At 35.3% G+C, this 18038-nt stretch overlaps 2 protein-coding genes across 4 annotated transcripts; both read left to right on the top strand.

Annotated features, from left to right (window-relative positions):
* The first annotated feature begins 1576 nt into the window (after positions 1 to 1576).
* LOC101266755 (E3 ubiquitin-protein ligase UPL5-like) lies at positions 1577 to 5891 on the top strand. Of its 3 annotated transcripts, none has more exons than XM_069288985.1 (3): positions 1577 to 3245; positions 5045 to 5622; positions 5807 to 5891. In XM_069288985.1, the coding sequence occupies exons 1-2, from the start codon at positions 2975 to 2977 to the stop codon at positions 5464 to 5466; spliced, it is 693 nt and encodes a 230-aa protein (XP_069145086.1). In that variant the 5' UTR covers positions 1577 to 2974; the 3' UTR covers positions 5467 to 5622; positions 5807 to 5891. The 3 variants fall into 3 exon arrangements, with proteins under 3 accessions (XP_069145086.1, XP_069145087.1, XP_069145088.1); XM_069288986.1 differs by having other exon boundaries at positions 5168 to 5622; XM_069288987.1 differs by having other exon boundaries at positions 5171 to 5622.
* An 8664-nt stretch (positions 5892 to 14555) lies between these two features.
* LOC138338522 (uncharacterized) lies at positions 14556 to 15497 on the top strand. Its single transcript, XM_069289491.1, has 2 exons — positions 14556 to 14891; positions 15039 to 15497. Exons 1-2 carry the CDS (start codon positions 14556 to 14558, stop codon positions 15495 to 15497), a joined length of 795 nt encoding a protein of 264 aa, XP_069145592.1.
* Positions 15498 to 18038: the final 2541 nt, after the last annotated feature.

Below are 18038 nucleotides of genomic sequence, written 5' to 3' on the forward strand. Positions count from 1 at the left end.
TAAGGGGTCTAGCTTGGTCTACGTAGGGGTATGAGACTCTATCTAAGCATTGTACTAGTTAGACTTGAGGGGAGTCTTAGGAGGATGTTCTTATATATGTCCATGCTTATGATGATTTATGATATAAATATGAAGAACTTGCATATTGTTGAAACCTAAATTTTGTCCCTTCCCGATATAATTTAATTAATGAGTTTCTTGATTCTGTACGATTAAAAATAATTGACTTAATAAAATTATAAAATACTTTTAAATCATTTGAAATAGTTTGTCATTTTTTTAAAAACGGAAAAGGGCCTAAAATACCCTTAAACTATTAAAAATGGTACAAAATTACCCTCCATCCACCTATTAGTCTTAAAATACCCTTGCTGTCTACCTTTAGGTCCTATATTACCCTTTATTTTTAACGGTCACTTTTTAAATCCAATTAATAAATTAATTAATGACATGGCAATTTTCTATTGGCCAGATTTTAAATAACCTAAATTAATTTAAAAACCCACCCATTCCCAAATTAGACCCGCCCCAAATTCAATTAACCCATCTTGCCAAATTGCAGCATGGAATGCATTCTATTTGTCCAGCTGTGTGGTCGAAACATCGAAGGTGGCTTCTTATGTCGATGATCTGTCTGAATCCTTTGGCCTGTGTAAGTAGAGTTTTATATTCATGTACACTACTGGTATTTCTGCTAGTTTTTTGGAGTTTTGGTTGCTCCCGTTCTTTATTTTTTTATCATGTTTGCGCATGCCACTTTTCTTTCATTGGATAGTTACTTTCTTTAACTTTATGCTAGCTGAGGATATAGCTGGTAACATTCCCCTGGCGGTCACACTCTATTAAGTCTTTAATTTTTACAGAAAGATGTGAAAAGCTTTAGTCAGCGTGCTCTCACTCACTCTTCCCTATTCGTGCATCCTTGAAATTTTTGCCTTATGTTCTAGTCCACATATTGTTGAGGTGATGATTATTGCGGCAGTCTCCTGTTATGTCTTCACAGTCTAGTGACCCATGATTTTGTTGGATGAGGGTTGTACCTCTTATTTGTTTTGTCATGTTTAAGGGCTCTGGTGACGGTAATGAGATGGTGTGCACATGAGTGCTCTCTCTTCTTACCCATGTAATTGATTTGTTTGTTTCGCGTGAGTTTTGCTGTTTGAACCCCCCACGATAAAAAGAAAAAAAGGGCAGGTGCTGTTGGAAAAGCGTATTATTGCATTAGATCGAAACGGGATGATGGTAGATGGGCAAGATGGGTTAATTGAATTTGGGGCGGGTCTAATTTGGGAATGGGTGGGTTTTTAAATTAATTAGGTTATTTAAAATCTGGCCAATGGAAAATTGCCACATCATTAATTAATTTATTAATTGGATTTAAAAAGTGACCGTTAAAAATAAAAGGTAATATAGGACCTAAAGGTAGACAGCAAGGGTATTTTAAGACTAATAGGTGGATGGAGGGTAATTTTGTACCATTTTTAATAGTTCAAGGGTATTTTAAGCACTTTTCCGTATATATAATTAATAATTAATAATAAATACAGGTATTGTCTGCCTAGGCCTCATAAAATTTTTCAAACTGAAGACTCCTCGTTGCTTCTATAACATAGTATCAGAGCTCATCTGCACTAACAATGGCGTATCAGTTGGCTCTCAAAACTAGCACCAAACGCCTCCATGATTATTCTGCCTCCGGCGCAGCCAGGATAACTCATGATGAAACTCTCTCTCTTTCTCGAAAATCTCCCATTCAATTCTTCGTCTGTATGTTTTCCGACGGTAAAACCATGGTCATTCAAGCCGATTCATCCGATACAGTTGCATCAGTTCACCGGAAATTCAGTCGATCACCGGAATTCGACCAGCAATTGAACAACGATTAATCTACCGTGGGAAAAAGCTTCAATTACCCCAAAAATTATGGGAATATGGTATACAGAATGACGTTACGTACCCTGCAACTCGTCGGGAGAATGCGCAGCTCCCGCCATCCGCTGATGAATGACCTAAATTCTCTTATTCATGACCTCTGCAACTGCAATGACAACACATATATTAATGTTAATGTCACTCGTATGACGGAGATGCTTACCAAGTTTCTCGAGAAGACCCCAAACGATGGCGTAGATGAATTGGAGGAATAACTCCAGATATTTATTCACTCCTCTGGTCCTGCGGCTATGGTAAAACTATATGTATCTCCTTCTGTAACTACCAAACAAGCTGCTCATGAATGTATTCATCAATTTGTAGATTCAGGTAAGACACTTCTCCCTAACCCTGTAACCGTATATAGGCTATTTGCTGAGTTCTGTAAGATTCTAAGAGGGGCTGCGGCTGCGGGTGTTGAAGATGCTTTATATATACTTTGCGGGAGTAGTTTAGCTTAAATGATGGAGTGGTATGTCCATGACGTCAAGTATGTGTTAAGATTTTTCCCTTTTCTTCACGAGATGACAACAAGGTTATCATGTGCTTTAGAATTGAGTGTCCAATCGACTCAGTTTATAGAGTTATCAGACAAAGATGTGCACGAGTTTATTAAGTTTATGCATATGGTAAAGAGTGCAATACGGCATCAAGAAGCATTTGACATTCCGGTCCGTTTCCCTTCCTTGTTGCAAGGTGAAGCAGGAAATGAAAGATTGGAGATTGAAGGCGTGCATCATGTTTTTTTGGACCAGCCGGAAAAATTGAAGCCGTGTCTAAGGAAACTGGAAAGCCAGTTAAGTTTGATAAACAAAGAAAGAGGTGAGCATATTTGGTCCCAGTATCTTTTGATTCTAAAGGAGTTAGAAAGCATTTCAAAGTTGTATAAGGGTTTGGAAGAAATGTTTTGGGAGAAGATGAGGCAAAGAAGAGTTGAATTGTGCTTTTTGATAGTTAGAATTTCAAAAAAGGCTACAGATTATCAGTGGATGAGCACAAGGAGGTAACACATTTTAAGATAAGGCAGTGTTTTGCCTTGAGGATGCTTCGAGAAGGGAGGCACAAGAACGAGGAGTTTTATGAGATGCTCATTTGCAGGTCTCGTTTGTTTGAAGAATCATTTAAGTACATTGGACATGCAAGTCCTAGGTCGCTGCAAGGCCAGTTATTTATGCAATTTGAGAATGAAGAAGCTACGGGGCCTGGTGTATTGAGGGAGCGGTTTTCCTTGGTATGTGAAGCCATTTTCAACACTCAGCATGCTCTATTTGTTTCATGCCCAAATGACGGCAGAAGGTTTTTCCCAAATCCAGGTAAGCTTTTGTTGGCATTTTGTTCTCATATATCCCTTATAGTTTTCTAATCTAAAGTTGTCGAGTATGAAAGATGTTTCTTGTCTGATTTTTCTCAAAAATAGATAAGTAGTATGAGATAGAGGTTGAATCTTTGTGAGTATAAGTATACGTATTATCTCTCTTCATGTAAACCATGTAAGGTCGCTCGATGTTGCTGTTCATACCCTCATAGCATTCTTTGAGGTTCAACACTTTCATGAACCCATGTCTGAGGGTTTTACTGAGTCGTTGCTACATAGGTAATTCCAAAATGCATTAAATCTATTTAAAGTAATGGTAAGACAAATGGAACTTGTATAACTAAGGATAAAGGAATGGGAAACACACTGAAGGTTTGTGGAAGGAACTACAGAGACATGCACTATTCATTATTCAGGGGTTGAGGATAGAAATAAGAAAGATCTTGATATGGCAAGATAATGCCTGCTAAAAATGGAATTTCAGATTGCTTAGCATCTTTTCATTTATCAAACAGCTGCCGCACTCCCCTTATCAGATTTGCGGAACTATGTAGCCGACCCAAAAGAAGGAAGAAACAACTAGGATAGCTTTTAGAACAACTGAGAAGCAACCCCGACCTACAACCCAAGCCTGATACTGTGATTGGGAAGGACAAACAAATGGTCTATTTACTATTAGGTCTTGCTATACAATCTTGATCAAAGTTAGATTTTTCCCTTCGGTAGTCTGCCATGGAGAATAATTTGGGTGCCTAGGGAGGCATATCTCAGATAGAATAATTTCTCGATGAAAGGGATACATATCTGCAGTAGGTGGATCATCTTTTCCCCTACTGCAGGATCTTTAACTTGCTAGGGTTACGACTGGATCATGCCAAGGCTGCAGCAGAGTTTCTTATAGGATCAGTACAAATGACATCTTATCATAAAGACGCATTCCATTCCAGCAGCAACCTTGTTATTCATGGTAGATGTAAATAACAGAGAAACCACACTAGACTCCATAAGTTCATTTACTGTCCTGCAGAGAAGCTAAGTTTATGTTTACTTTTGTCTCTTCTTCCATTAATTTTCATCCTTCTGTTACAAGGTTTTAAGCAATGTCTCTTTCTGTAGGACTTGCAAGGCTTGTATTTAATATATTTTCTGGAATTTGATTGTTTCTCAATACTATGTTATTGTCTGGATTTTGAATAGGTTTCAGCATTCATTGTGCATGGCCGGATCCCTAAAGTATGTTGTAAATATGTAACATCTGATGTATTTAAGGGAGTGCAAGTTGATGCATGCATGAATAGATGATATATATTTATAATGCCAGCCTGCTCGAGGAGATTAAGCCATTCTAACATGCTGAGATTTTAAATTTAATTTGTCTCGATTTTATTTCTCATGTTAGTATATTTGATTGTGTTATTATTGATGTCCTTTCGTTCTCTGATTCTCCAATCACACCTTGAAATGAGATGAAATTCATGAAGTAACAATTGAAAGAGCTCAAGTCTTATTTATGGCCATAGCACTTCTACCTAGATATCTTTCTCAATGAAGCCGCATTAGTGTAATTAGGTTGTATGGCATAAGAATGAGTAGTTACTAGTTGTATTATTATTTTTTCCTCATTTATAACAACTGGAAATTTACTCCACACAGTTCTCTAGATTAGGATGAATCTTGCACAGCTGCATTTATATGATGGTTGCAAGCTGTAGGATACAATCTTCTGATGTTCCATGAAAAGTAATATTACTCTCTATTATAACGCAAATAACCCTCATCTGCATTTTGTGCTTGCAGCATCTAAAGTGGACCCTTTGCACCTTGAGTATTTTATCTTCTCCGGCAGGATGATTGCATTGGCCTTGTTGTATAAAGTACAAATAAGCATTGTGCTTGATCTTGTGTTCTTTTTGCAATTAGCAGGAGAGGATATTTCGTTTGAAGACATTAGGGATGAAGATCCCTACTTGTATAATGGCTGCAAGAAGATATTGGAGATGGATACGAAGATGGTGGATGAAGATACATTTGTTTGTGAAGATGAAGAATTGGGATCCAGGAAAATGATGGAGCTTTGCCCTAATGGGAAAAATACAATGGTGAACAGTGAGAATAGGAATAACTATGTTAACCTTCTTGTTGAACAGTGTTTTGTTACATCAATTGCTCATCAGGTAGCCCATTTTGATCGTGGTTTTGCTGACATAATTACTGACTGACGGCTCCGGGAGTCCTTTTTCCGGATCCTAGATTATGAAGACCTTTACAGGATTCTTCATGGGAGTCAAACTGCTGTTTCTGTAGAAGACTGGAAAGAACATACAAATTACAATGGCTACAGAAAAAATGATCCACAAATATTCTGGTTCTGGAAGGTACTTATTTCATGTCTACTCTAATTATGTTTCCAGAGTATTAACTAACGAGAACGAGAAGTCTAGACCTTTGCCCCTTTGATCTACTCTTTCTTTATTCGTGTTCAGGGGTGGTAGATTTCTGTACTCTTTCAAAGTTATTGTCCCGGCAACATTTTCAAAGTGTTCTTTTTTATTCCTGCAGATAGTTAAATGTATGTCGGCTGAGCAGAGAAATGCGCTTAGTCTCTGCCGATTGAGGGTTTTGGTGGTCTAGATTCTAAACTTCACATCTACCGAACTTCAAGCTCTCATGATTGCTTGCCTTCCTCGCACACATGCTTTTACCGTCTGTGTTTTCCTCCTTATCCGTCTATGGATGTCATGCGAAATCGTCTTAATATAATCGCTCAAAATTATGTTGGTTGCAGTTTTGGTGTCAAGTGATGTGCATATTTTTGGGTTGAACTTTACATGTGATATATATAATATTTTTCTAAATAGATGTGACAAATGCAAACCTTCCGAAACTTAACTTCTGTAAGAAGGTATCGTTTGTTTAGGGATATGAGTTATCTTTTGTGTAGCGATATGACAAATGGCTGGGAGAGGCAAACCTGAGTTGTGAAAACTCTAACTTTATGGGAGCAATTTGTGCGTTCTTCTCCTTATTCTGCTTGAAAAATTAATATTTACATGAAAGAGATCTCATTCGCTAATTTGCCCCCTCTCAAAATTGTTATCATGTTTTCTTCTAGAATGATCATATTAGACTGCAATTTTATAAATGAATTTATTCTTACAACTTTTACAACTTTTTTTTTTTTTTTGTTATTGATGAATATCTAATTTTAACAGTGAAAGTAATTATGTTTGATTTAACATTGATAGTTGGTAAACTAAAAAAACATTAAAAACAATTGGAATATTTTAAGGAATCCTAATGAATAACAACCTGATTGAAATTATTTTAGATTTTAGGTTTTAGTTTTAGTTTAAGATTTTAATTTGCAATGTGCAAAACCACCCTACCTCGCCTTACCTAATTATTTTTCAAAGATTGAATCCACCTCACCATGTTTCCGCAAAAGCTTAAACTTGCCCTGTCCCATTGTCCCTATTTTTGTTTTTTTGGTCTTATTGTAAGCAAGGCAGCTCAAGCACCTAAAGCTAAATACAAAGACGCCTTAAACTTTTTCAAAAAAATATTATATTTTTCATGAAGTGTGCCATTCTAGATTTTTGAAAAACGAAATTAATAGTTTTCTCATAATCAATTTTATTTTTCTAATAATTCATTTTTCAATTAATAATACATTCTCTTGAGACATAATAATCTAGATGTGTGAAACTTCTAATAATATTTATTCCGGGCAACTTACATATAACCAGTCAAAAATAGTCAAATTATTTTCAATAGCTATAATTTGATAATTAAAATTTGTAACTACATGTTATAGAGAGGAGAAAGATGAGCGCGACTGGGAGAGAGAGGAGAAAGACGAGCGAGAGAGGACAAAGAATCGGAGAGAGATGAATTGTATATGTATATTGGTTATATAATTGTATATTATACATATGAATTTGAATATATTGCAAGTGAAATTGGGAAAGGGAGGAGAGAGGCGAGCGAGATTGGGAGAGGAGGAGAGAGGTGAGCGAGAGAGACAAAGAGTGAGAGAGAGGTGAATTTTACATGTATATCTGTAAGATAATTGTATATTATACATATTTGTATATTCTGACTAACTTTGATAATTGTATATTATACATACGCATTTGTATATTCTGACTAACTTTGCAGATACAAACGTGACTAATTATACAAACTCAAAGTAAGCCACATAATTAATGTATAATGTTAGTCGCGAGTGATACTTATAACAAACTATAACTATGATAAATAATTAAGTAGTATAAGTTTACTTAACTGCGTAATTTCCTTATTTATTTTGTATATGAAAACTTTACTTTTTCTACTAATAGTACTTAATAAATAAACCAAGAAAATCGGTACTCAATAATTTTTCATTAAAGAAACAAAATATCTTATTATATTACTTAGAAATAATAGCCCTCACCCCACCTTACCCCACCCGAATTTGCGGGCGTAAGACACCTGGCTTATTAAAGGGATATGCTATTGAGCAAAAATATTTTCAACAAAACTGTATACGTAATGAATTGATATTGTATAAATAGTGTATAACAAAGTATATATAATATATAACTATGTATCATATATGTACATACATTCATCTGCACTATTTATATAATATTTATAATTTTTAATAGTTCATCTTCCTTACACAAGTTGGTCAACTCAATCTCCTCTAAATAATTTAAAATTTTAAATATGAACTTCTTTTAATATTTTAAGTCTTTTAATACATTATTTACTTAAAATAAATCACATTCGCAGTAAATTAAATTTTAAATCGAATAAATCTCTTTCATCAATTTGTTACTGTCTACCGTTACAACTATAATTATTTGTAAATTGTCAGAAAGTGAGAAATTAGACGAAATGTCAAAATGGGTAAGGAGTGACCGAATGTACCTCACAAACAAAATAAAGAGTGAATGGTCATTTTGTGTGATAAACAATAATTGAGTTATATTGGATTAGGAAATTTTTGACTTAGATTGATCTATAAGCCAATTTAACTTTAAAAGTCATATTTAATTTATAGAATAGGCATGTTAATGGTTCAGTTTTGCTGATTATATTAAGAAATTTATGAAATATCAAATTTTGGTTATTTTATTGTGTAAGTAACTATTTAAGTATTAAAATTATGTTGAATTTATCCATAAAATACTTTGGACTATACTAAATTCAAGAAAATATTCTACATAAGATGACTAATATAATTGAATTAATAGTTGAGAAACTTATATAAATAGCTATAGTTTAGGGGTTATCATATTTCTCTAGCAATAGTTATCATTATTATCGTAATACTGTTGTATTCTATGAATTCATTTTTTTTATGCTGGTATAAAATTTCAAAATTGGATCATTTTGATAAAATAATAATTTCTTCGTGAGATTTGATATAGGTATTCTAAAAAATAGATATTTGTTGAATTATTTTTTTTTTTTTACATATATTGATTAGGTTATAGGTAAGTATTGTTTATATATGTATATATATTAGTTAGAGAGAATAATGACAAACAATGTAGTTTTAATAAAAAATTTCGGAGAAATAGAACGAAGACTATCTATGTTTCACAATATATCCAGGTATATAAAAATAGAATACATGTGTTGATAACTAAATGTATCCAAGTATAAAAAAATGAAAACAAATACGTGAATACAACTAGACCACACAATGTGAACTGATATTGAAACACATCAATGTGTATGTGTTATAAAAAGGGACATCTAATACAATACAAATAATATAAAATGTGTTACAATGTTAATACGTGTATATGTTGCTGCGTTCAATAATGAACATGCATACAATATATGTTTCCAAAGAAAAATGAATAAATAGAAATATAATGTTGAAAAGTAGGATATAATGCTTCTTTTTTAGATTCCTCCGTTTCTTCTTGAAAATGCTTGAAGGTTTCCTAAGTCAAATGTTTCTTTTCTTTTAAAGGACTTGGACCCTTTATCTTGATCAAATTTCGAGGACGAAGCTTTATGTGAGAAGAGAAGATAAACCACAACATCTTTAAGTTTGAATTTGAAAAGAATTTAAATACTCTAGGAAAAAAAAGAAGAAAAAATCATCCATGAAAGAGGGAAGAATGTTGTAATTTAGGATTGATTATATACAAATTTAGAGAGGATAAAGAAGAGAGAAATTGCTGATAAAACAATGTCAAAAATTAAGTTCGCAATTGCGTTAGTTGAAAGATACTCTTTTAAATTGAAAAAACAAATGGATGATTATAATTACTTCATTTTCTGCAAATTTTCTTGAATTATTTTTAAAAAAAAGTATTCAAAAATTTCAAAACCAAAGCAAAAGAATTTGTAAAAATAAAGACCAAAAACAAAAGCAAAAAAAGAAGAAGAGAGAAGTAAAAAATTATGAACATGGATGAAAACAATAGTGGCGAAGAAATAAAAAGTTTATGAATATCAACGACAACATCAAAGAAGAAGAAGAGGAGGAGGAGGAGGAGGAGGAAGAAGAGGAGGAGGAGGAGTAGGAAGAAGAGGAAGAAGAAGACAAAGAAGAAGAAAACTTATTATTTCTCTTGTGGACAATTTTACAATTAAGAGACCCCTCTATTTATAGGGAAAAATTGACTAGGTCCCAATGTTAGGGTTCCTAAATTTTCTCTAATAGATAGAACATTCAATATTTATAACACTCTTCCTTGAATATCTAATTCATAAATGACGCGCCTCATTATAAAACTGTAATGACCCTTCAAGTTATTTTTGCCTTAATGTCTTCTTTATGCCATATAGAGAATTTGTATAGCAACTCCAAGTCATTTATGACTTGTTGGTATTGACAGTTCGGTCGCCTAATTGTTCCTTTCAATTTTCTACAACTTTCTGTGTTTTAGATGCCTTGAATCTTTAAAAGTGACTTCTAGTAAATTCGTTGAGACTGCCACAATCCCAATCGATGAAGGCAGTCGACACCCGTTGTTCGACCAACACCCCGTCAATGGGGGCTGTTTCTACACACTTAGGTGTGGGAGCTTAAGCCCCATTTGCAGAGTCTTTGAATCAAAGGAAGGAGAGCCAGCACGACCCATCGTTTGGTCCGTCGATTGACACCTGGAAGTTTTTTGCTGGTGTCTCAACCAAGGCAATGGTGTTTTGGAAATTTTACCTAGAATTCTAAAAATAAAATGGGTGGTTACTTAAAGTCTATTTGGGTATTTTAAGTGACTTTATCATTCTAGAACCCCTAGTTAAGTTTATTCTTCAAATCAAAACCCCAAGGCGCCAAATAGAATTCTCTAGAACTCTGTTGTAGCTTGAAGCAAGGTGGGAGCGTGGAGCTTGATTTCTCCATCAATTCTTCACCATTTTCGTGGATTTTCATCAATTAAGGTATAGTGTTCATCCTTGAATCTTCTTTCTTCAAGGATCCAAACTTCAAAGACTTTTCTAAGACTTCTTAAAAGATGAAATCTTCTATTTTGATATCTAGCCATGGGTTCTTGCATAAAATGATTTGATCAATGATTTATGATATAATTGATGTTAATTGAATGATTTTGGATCAAAGTTCATATTAACCCATGCAAATCATGAAATACTAATTTTTACTACATTCTGGGTGATTTGATCATGTCTCTATTGTATTGAATTCTTATGTAGATTGTATTGGACTATTGATATATGCATGAATTATGATAGAATTTTATATAGGCTGCCTTAATTTGATGATTTCCATATTGTGTCATGTTAAACCTTTATATGGTTTGAGTATTTGTTTGGATTGGTGTGTATGGCTATTAGTAAGAGCCTTAGTGGATTGAATTGGTTGGATTGACTAAGGATTGGAGGTGTTGATGATGGAATGGTGGTATGTTGACCTAACCCCTTATATGTTGTATAGTATAGGTATTTAATTGTCATAATTGGTATGGTCCACTTATGCTGGGCGTGATTTTGTCCTATAATTGTGAAGAATGTGGCCTTGAAGACATTACTTAATAATTTGTGAATTTATCATGTTATAGCTTGTATAAGTGATCATTGTGAAGGCTTATGTGATATATGTGTATATGTAACACTTCAAAAATTTAAGACGTATTCTAGAGCCTAACATAAGTGTCAAAAGGTTTAGACAATATTTCAAGATCTATTTTAATCAATATAAGTCATTTAGGAAGTCTATAAACCAAATGTCCAAGAACGTCCATGACGTCCGAAAACTAGTTCAACGAGGTGCTAGCGTGCCTTAGCCTATTTGACTAGATTTTAGGAGTCAGAAAATCATGAAAATTGGTGGAAGGATGTCTTACACGTATTAGAATTAGTTCATAACCAAAAAGTTCGGGAACAACTCCCCAAGGACCAACTAACGGCTCTTGAGGAAGACCCTCGCCTTTTGACAAGAAGCTACCAAAAGGCTGTGTCCACAGATGCTTGCCATCAACGAATCATGTGCCAATCGCGGGGTATCAATTGCCTCCGTTGATGGAAAATTACAAAAAAAATTGGCCAAGGTTGAGATTTTCATACTCTCTGAACTTAACTACGGACCAACATGATGGTTGGTCCTTGGCCCGTCGACTGACAAACGGGGTGTCGATGCGGTCTCATCTGTGAGACCACTAGTTTTGCTGCACGTTATAACTTAATTCATTTAATTAGTTGGATTAGTTAGGAAGTTAATTAGGGGTTATGGGTGGTATAATTAAGTTATTTAACCACCTATATAAAAACTCTAACTTAATTAGACTAACCTAAGCTCTCATAATTCAAAAAATCCAAAACTCTGTTCCTTCTCTCTTCTTTATCTCTCCCAAAGAAACCCCATTGAAGACCCAACTAGAGGTGGGTTCAAGGGCAGAAAAGTGTCAATTTTGTCCATCAATCTTCATCAATTAGTAAGGTATGATATACCTTTCACTTTTGAGACCTCTTTCCTCAAAGGGTTCCTTCAATTTGATTTCCAAAGTTTAGTTTTCAAGTGGGTTTTCATCCAATACGAAATTGATGTTATGAATTACTTAGTCTATGATTTATTTTGGATATTATGGATATATTAAAATGTATTTTAACTCAATTATGTTATATCTTTATGGATTGGTTTAGTTTGTAGAAGATGATCAATTCCCCTTAACCCTAGGTTATGATCTTGATATGAATTGTGTAATGCTGGTTCAATTGATTTGGTTATTGGTTGCTTTACTACTAGATGATGTTATTGTATCAGTTATTAATGATTAAGATGAATTATAGTCCCATCATACCAGTTCTTGAGAAATTGATCTAGGTTATGAACTGTATTATGGATTTGACCTAAGCCTCTTATATGAACTAGTAATGGATTATGATTCGTGACTCAATTGACTTTATTATCATATTGGTTGTTGATATGTGATATTATACCCTTGTTGGGTTGAATTAAGGGCTTATGGTAAGACCTTGATGATGACTTATGAAGAAGACTTGGTAAGTCATGTGATCCCAACTCGTTACTTCAATTATGGTTACTTGTGGTTAATTGATGATATTGTGTTGAAGTATGACTTGTATTAGGATTCATAAGGTTGGTATGATGTTGAATTCAAATGTGTTGACTATGGGTTATGAGGTGTTCGCTAAGATGTAAATGCTATAAGGATGGTGATGATTTACCAATGCGCCTTAATATGATGTGACATGAAAATGTGCTAACCTCATGTATGAATTGTAACGAAAGGATTATACTCATGCAATTATTATTGATATATGATGATGATGTTTATGCAAGGGTTAGACCTTATGACCTACATTAAGTTATGATTATTAATAAAAGGTATTAAAGACATTTCAAAAAGGGACTTAGTTTAGCACCAAGTTAACTTGATAATGGGAGGTGTTGACTTTCCATAGAGGAAGATTCACCCTATAGTTCCACATGAAGTGTTGACTCCCCTATGAGGGATACTCTTTTTATGGATTCCCATTAGAGGAGGCTCCAATTGCCAAGTGGCATGTTGAGAGGTTGTACCTATCTTTAGTTCTTGAACTATTTTTCCCCATAGGAAGACTAGCTAGTGGATCCACCTAGACAACTACATTTATGTTTGGCCAACAGACCACCTTCCATCGGTGTAAGGTTTTACAGCACCGTATTCCACAATTTGTCTTGTGGTCTATGTTGGTTAAGGAAAGTGTTCCCTAAACTAAATGAAGTAATGAAGTACAAACCAACTAGGGTGACTTGACAGTTAACTTAGCTTAGGCAGAGGTATGAGACTCTACCTATGACTTGCACTAGTTTGACTTGAGGAAAATCTTAGGAGGATGTTCTTGTGTATGTATATGCTTATAAATTTCTACTTGTATAATAAGGTTTACATAGACCATTTCTTTCTTTTCCCCAATATTTTAGGTTTCAACCGTTAAAGGGATTTTGGAGATGACTTTTGAAGAAGACTTGGAATTTTTAATTAACCAAGTTGGGTAGGTCCTCCCTTTCCGAGGGCAATGCCACTATCAAGCTTATGAAGTTGTTTTAGTATTAAGACTCTTATGTTCTTGCCTTTTCATTTGGATACTAGACATTGTATGACCTATATGGGGTCTTGTTATATTGATGTATGGGTTAGGCCCAAATTATTACACTCTTGTTAGATGGTTATGAGATAAGACGACTATTTGAGACTATATTATATTCTATATAAATGTGTGTGTGTGTGTGTGTGTGCATGACTAAGTAATCTTCCTATACGAAGGGTCTAAGTATACTCGATATAACTATACTATGTATATGTAGAGGTCTATGTAAACCTTATTATACAAGTAGAATTTTTTTTAAATTTCCAATAATTTTGACCTATTAATGTATTGATGTAAGCTAAGAGACTAGTCTTAGACTTTAAAGAGGACACCGACGCCGGTTACGTCTATGAGGTGCTCCTCGGATATGACAAACTTGGAATCATAGCATGAGGTTTAATATATTTGAGTGGATGTCTCTCTCAACCATGTCTATGCAGGTTCGTATTCATGATTGTGAAGCGCGCCACACTTATGAATAGGAAACTATGTGATGCTTAGGAAACTCTCACTTTCTTGGAAGTCCAAATATCGTGCCTCTAGAGTTTAGCTATATGTGCTTTTGCATCTAATCCTCTTATTGTGATTGTAGGCAATGAATACTCAAAGGAATGTGACAAGAGGACTTGAAGAAGAGATTGCCAATGCGGGAGTTCCTCCCCATGGTGATCAAGTTACTTCTCTTAAAGAAGATGTTAATGATGACCAAGCTCTGGTCGATCCTCCTTTGACGGATACTCTTTTCTAAATGGACAAAGCCATTAATACTCAAGCACAAGCCGCCGTTCCTCAATCTCAATCCATGATGGCCCAAGCTGATTGGGAGGTTGTACCCCAAGAGAACCAACAAGTTACTACCATGGCCTCCTGTTTGAGGGATTTCACTAGGATGAATCCCCCTACTTTCTATGGGTCCAAGGTTGAGAAAGAATGCCAAGAGTTCATTGATGAAATTTACAATATCCTCTATGCTATAGGGTTGACTTCAAGTGAGAAGGCCGAGTTAGCCACTTACCAACTCAAAGATGTGCCCCAAGCTTGGCATGTCCAATGGAGATATAATAGGACTTTAAGGGGTGGACATGTGACTTGAGAGGTGTTAAAGAAAACTTTTCTTGATAGTTACTTTCCTAGGGAGAAGAGGGAAGACAAGGTGGTGTAGTTCATCAAACTTCGTCAAGGAGGTATGAATGTTCTTGAATACTCTTTGAAATTCACTCAATTGTCAAAGTATGCTCCTTCTTTCATTTTTGACCCTAGAGATGAAATTAACCGCTTTGTGACGGGAGTGTTGGATGACTTGAAAGATGAATGCCATTCGTCTATGCTATATGACAATATGAAAATTTATCATCTCATCGTTCATGCTCAACAAGTGGAAGAGGCAAGGGCTAAGAGAAAGAGTAGAGATACTAAGATGGCAAAGTCATTTGATGGTGGTTCTTCAAAGGGTTGGCTTGATATCCAACACAAGCCTAAGTTTAAGAAAAGGGTTTCTAATCAAGTTCCTTCCAAGTGTCCTAAGGATCGTGATGAGAGGGTGTCCAACCCTAAGCCTAAGAATGGAAGGAATACTAGTTCACCAACAAAGAAGCCAACTTGTGAAAAGTGTGGCAAGAAGAATTATGGTTATTGTCTTAGGGGAACACATAATTATTTTGGTTGTGGTAAAAGTGGGAACAAGGTTTGAGATTTCCCAAATGTGAAGGGTAAATATAAGCATAGTGGGAAAGAAAGTGGTTATAAGGATTCTTCTAAGATGAATAGCTTTTATGCACTTCGCTCAAGGGCAGAGCAAGAGACCTCCCCTGACGTGATGACCGGTATATTGAAAGTATTTTCGATTGATGTATATGATTTACTTGGTCGGGGTGCTACATTATCTTTTGTTACTCCCTTAATAGCTAAGAAGATTGAAATTTTGCCCGACATTCTAAATGAACCCTTCATAGTAACTACCCTGGTGGGTGAGTCAGTTGTTGCAAAAAAGGTATATAAAAATTGTCCTATAATGTTGCCCAATAGAGTTACTTATGTTGAACTAGTAGAACCTTATACGTTTGATTTTGATGCCATATTGGGTATAGATTGGTTGCATGCTTGCTTTGCCTCTATAGATAGTAGAACAAGAGTGGTGAAGTTTAACTTTACAAATGAGCCCATTTTAGAGTGGAAGGGGGAAAATTATATTCCTAGAGGTCGTATAATTTCTTGTTTGAAAGCTTTTAGGATGATATCTAAAGGGTGTTTATACCATATAGTAAGAGTCCAAGATTCAGACTCCAGAATTCCTCCCATTGAGTTGGTCCTCATAGTGAAGGAATTTTTGGAGGTCTTTCCTAATGATCTTCCCGATATTCCTCCAAAACGAGAAATTGATTTTGGTATCAACTTGTTACCAGTTACAAATCCCATTTCAATTACTCCTTATTGGATGACTCCAACCTAATTGAAAGTGTTGAAGGCTCAACTCAAAGATTTACTAGAAAGAGGTTTCATTTGACCTAGTATTTCTCCATGGGGTTCTCCGATTTTGTTTGTGAATAAGATGGATGGTTCCCTTAGAATGTGTATTAATTATCGCTAACTCAATAAAGTCACTATCAAGAACAAGTATCCCTCTCTTTTGGATTGACGAATTGTTTGATCAACTCCAAGGGACAAGCTACTTTTCTAAGATTGACTTGAGATTGGGGTATCACTAACTTAGGATGAAGGTGAGTATATAACAAATACGACATTCCGAACTAGATATAGTCACTATGAGTTCTTAGTGATGTCCTTTGATCTCACTAATGCCCCGTCGGAATTTATGGATCTCATGAATAGGGTGTTTCGAAGTTACATAGATTCATTTGTCATTGTCTTCATTGACGACATCTTGGTATATTTGAAAAATGAGGGTGATCATATGGACCATTTGAGGTGGTGTTACAAGTGCTTAAGGAGAACCAATTATTTTCCAAGTATAGTAAATTTGAGTTTTGGTTGAGGTCGGTGGCATTTCTTGGTCATGTAATATATAGTGAGAGAGTTGAGGTTGACCCAAAGAAAATTGAGGAGGTGAAGAGTTGCCCTAGACCATTGACTTCAACCGATTAGGAGTTTCTTGGGTCTAGAGGGTTATTATTGGAGGTTTGTGGATGGTTTTGCATCCATTGCATCTCCCTTGACTATTTTTACCCAAAAGAATAAGAAATTTGAGTGGTCAAAAGCGTGTGAGAGAAACTTCAAAATCTTGAAGGATACAATACTTCCACTCTGGTGTTGACTTTAACAGAGGGTACAAAGGGTTTCATTGGGTATTGTGATGCATCCCGAGTGGGTTTGGGGTGTGTGCTTTTGCAACATGGCAAAGTAGTAGCCTATGCCTCTAGGAAACTTAAGGTGCATGAGGGAAACTATCCAACTCATGATCTTGATTTAGCGTCCATGGTATTTGCCTTGAAAATATGGAGGTATTACTTGTATGGGGTTCATAATGATGTGTATAGCGACCATTAAAGTCTCCAATATATGTTTACTCAAAAGGAGTTGAATCTCTGACAAAGAAGGTTGTTAGAGTTTTTGAAATACTATGACATGAGTGTTTTTTATCACCCCGATAAAGCTAATGTGGTACGGATGCTTTAAGTCGTTTTTCCATGGCAAGCGTGTCCCTTGTTGAGGAAGCCAAGAGGAACCTAGTGAAGGATGTTCATAGGTTTGCTCATTTAGGGGTTTGGATTGAAGATTCTCCTATAGGTGGTCTCGTGGTACGTCATAACTCCGAGTCGTCATTAGTGGTCGAGGTGAAGTGTAAACAACACCTTGATCACACGTTGATGGAGTTGAAGGAATCGGTTCTTGTAAACTTAATGAGTCATTCTCCCTAAGGGGGGGGGGATGATGGTGTCTTGAGGTACCACGGGAGGCTATATGTTCCCAATGTATATGGTTTGAGGAACCTGATTCTTTAGGAAGCTCATGGGTCCTGTTACTCCATTCATATGGGTTCAACAAAGATGTACCATGACCTTAGGTAAGTGTTTTGGTTGGAAGATTTTAAAAAGGACATAGTGGAAGCACCACTTTTTATCCCCAAAAGGATGGTCAAGTGGAGCGTACTATTATATGCTTAGAGCTTGTATCATTAATTTCAAGGGAAATTGGGATAAATATTTGCCTTTGGTGGAGTTTGCTTACAATAATAGTTACCATTCATTTATATTTATGGCTCCTTATGAAGCCT

This window comes from Solanum lycopersicum, chromosome 9 (genome assembly GCF_036512215.1).
Source record: "Solanum lycopersicum chromosome 9, SLM_r2.1".
In the NCBI taxonomy this organism is placed as follows: domain Eukaryota; kingdom Viridiplantae; phylum Streptophyta; class Magnoliopsida; order Solanales; family Solanaceae; genus Solanum; species Solanum lycopersicum.

Excerpts from the sequence above, each read along its gene's own strand:
- LOC138338522 (XM_069289491.1), top strand. The coding sequence starts at position 14,556 with ATGGACAAAGCCATTAATACTCAAGCACAAGCCGCCGTTCCTCAATCT. Across the intron at positions 14,892-15,038 it reads GGACTTTAAGGGGTGGACAT|TATGCTCCTTCTTTCATTTT; the intron begins GTGACTTGAGAG and ends CAATTGTCAAAG.
- LOC101266755 (XM_069288985.1), top strand. The coding sequence starts at position 2,975 with ATGCTTCGAGAAGGGAGGCACAAGAACGAGGAGTTTTATGAGATGCTC. Across the intron at positions 3,246-5,044 it reads AAGGTTTTTCCCAAATCCAG|CATCTAAAGTGGACCCTTTG; the intron begins GTAAGCTTTTGT and ends TTGTGCTTGCAG.